Below are 2,075 nucleotides of genomic sequence, written 5' to 3'. Positions count from 1 at the left end.
CCGGCACCCTTATGGTGGTTGACATGATAATATAGTAGATTAAATATCTTAATCATGATGTTGTAATTATTATAGTTGTTAACAACTTGAATTTGTTATTTTATTGATGATATGTGTAACCATGGGATTTTTTTTATTTGAATCTTTGGTCGTGACACGTGGAATATATCAAATCAAACCAAACATATCATGTTCACTCGAAAGTAGAGTCTGGACTCGTACTCTGTAGAATAGAGAAACTGTTTCCGTCAGTATAACTAGGCAAGTTTTGATTTATTTCATTTAATATCCTGTCTTGGCATGCTGCAGAAGGCATGAAAAGACAAATTCGGGTGAATAATTGAAAAACAGAGAAAATATTAAAGAAAAGTCGTTTCGATATAAATAGGATGCCTGAAAGGTGGTTAGGAGTATCGTAGGAGGAGGGTTGAATAATTACTCGAGTGAGACATATTTTATCATCTCTGCAAGGTGGTGAGTACTGCCAAGATATCTCATCCTTGCTTCTAATTTTTCTCCTCCTTGTCTGTCGCCTCTTTCTTCGACTTGTAACAGAGGTATGGGAAATTGTCAGGCAGTAGATGCTGCAGCACTAGTAGTACAACATCCGGATGGAAGAATCGAAAGGATGTATTGGTCAGTTTGTGTTAGTGAAGTGATGAAAATGAATCCGGGGCACTATGTTTCTCTTATAATACCATTGCCTGCTGATGGGGAAGAGAATTTGGATGAAAAGGCGAAAACAGTGCAGTTTACGCGTGTCAAGCTTCTTAGGCCAAGTGACAAGCTTGTTCTTGGCAAAGCTTACCGGCTTGTCACCTCTCAAGGTTGGTTCTTATTTAGCTTTGTTGAGATTACCATATACTAATAGTACTAGCTCATTTATGATTATGTAAATTGTTATGCTTAAATTCTGTTTATTTTGATTGTTTTCTTGTAGAGGTGATGAAAGTTTTGAGAGAAAAGAAGTATGCAAGAATGAACAAGAACTTGCGCGAGTTGGATACTGAGGATCAGAGTTCAAGCAGTGAGGCAGAAGGAATAAGTTCTGGACCCGAAACACTGAGCCAGGTAACATTATAGTTCTCTTGCCAGAGGCCTCCTGGCGGCTGGCTGATATATCAGAGTTCCCTAATTTCGACAAGTTTCTATCCTATACTTTCGCTGCAGAGAATGAGTCTTCATACACTAGTAATTTCTTGAACTTTAGTACTTACCCTTCTATCGTTCCAATGAGCAGGCTATGAGAAACGAAGGACAAAGGCAGAGGCAAGGATCAGCAAACATCGCAGTAGCAAGGTCAAAATCATGGCGCCCTTCACTGCAGAGCATTTCTGAGGCTGCAAGCTAGTGGTTGTTGGTTGTAAAGTTTCAGAACCTTGGAGAAACCAGATAGAATTCCATGGAAATTGATTCTTACATTTATTCTGCAATCTCTCAACTGTAGTCCAGTGTGTGAACATATATCAAGCAATAAGAAGCCTGATTAGCGTAAAGAGCAAGAGCAATGGGACTAACATTATTTCTAAGTTACAGTTGCCTTGTATCGTCATCCATGTTCTTAGTAGACGAATGTCAGTGCAGCCAAAGGCGCTTAAGAAGTTTTCTCCCCTAAAAAACAATCAGCATTGTTCCAGGTCCTCCTCGTGCAAGAATCCGCTAGATATCTGGTTTATCATGTATGTAAGTTCTCTGCAGTCAGTTTAAATCACCGCAGAGTGGTCCATGTTCATCAAACTGGCTCTTCTGATGTTAACATCAACGAAAAGCTAGAAACAGCAACATAAGAGCTGTTCAGATAGAACTGTTTACTCTATTATGAGATTGAGGTCCCATATTTCACTTCAGAATCAATCATTGAACTAAACTCATGTGAAGTCTATGCTGGCCACAAAAGAGTTACATAATATCTGATGTAAAGTCCTTCAATGTACTAAAGCCTCAGAACACAGATCAGCTTCTGAAAATTTGTTTTACGCAAAAATTCACCTCTTTGTCTTGCAAATTCTAATCAATCAGACAAAATATGCTCGGTTAGAATGTAATTCATCAGAGACAGCAACTACATTATTATC

At 38.6% G+C, this 2,075-nt stretch overlaps 1 protein-coding gene across 1 annotated transcript; it reads left to right on the top strand.

Annotated features, from left to right (window-relative positions):
- The first annotated feature begins 412 nt into the window (after positions 1 to 412).
- LOC108198838 (uncharacterized) lies at positions 413 to 1,816 on the top strand. The gene is made up of 3 exons (XM_017366617.2): positions 413 to 827; positions 941 to 1,071; positions 1,241 to 1,816. Exons 1-3 carry the CDS (start codon positions 560 to 562, stop codon positions 1,349 to 1,351), a joined length of 510 nt encoding a protein of 169 aa, XP_017222106.1. The 5' UTR covers positions 413 to 559; the 3' UTR covers positions 1,352 to 1,816.
- The last annotated feature ends 259 nt before the right edge of the window (positions 1,817 to 2,075 follow it).

Source organism: Daucus carota, chromosome 8 (assembly GCF_001625215.2).
Source record: "Daucus carota subsp. sativus chromosome 8, DH1 v3.0, whole genome shotgun sequence".
In the NCBI taxonomy this organism is placed as follows: Eukaryota; Viridiplantae; Streptophyta; class Magnoliopsida; order Apiales; family Apiaceae; genus Daucus; species Daucus carota.
This window is presented reverse-complemented; position numbering and strand designations above follow the sequence as displayed.

Excerpts from the sequence above, each read along its gene's own strand:
- LOC108198838 (XM_017366617.2), top strand. The coding sequence starts at position 560 with ATGGGAAATTGTCAGGCAGTAGATGCTGCAGCACTAGTAGTACAACAT. Across the intron at positions 828-940 it reads CCGGCTTGTCACCTCTCAAG|AGGTGATGAAAGTTTTGAGA; the intron begins GTTGGTTCTTAT and ends GTTTTCTTGTAG. Across the intron at positions 1,072-1,240 it reads GACCCGAAACACTGAGCCAG|GCTATGAGAAACGAAGGACA; the intron begins GTAACATTATAG and ends TCCAATGAGCAG.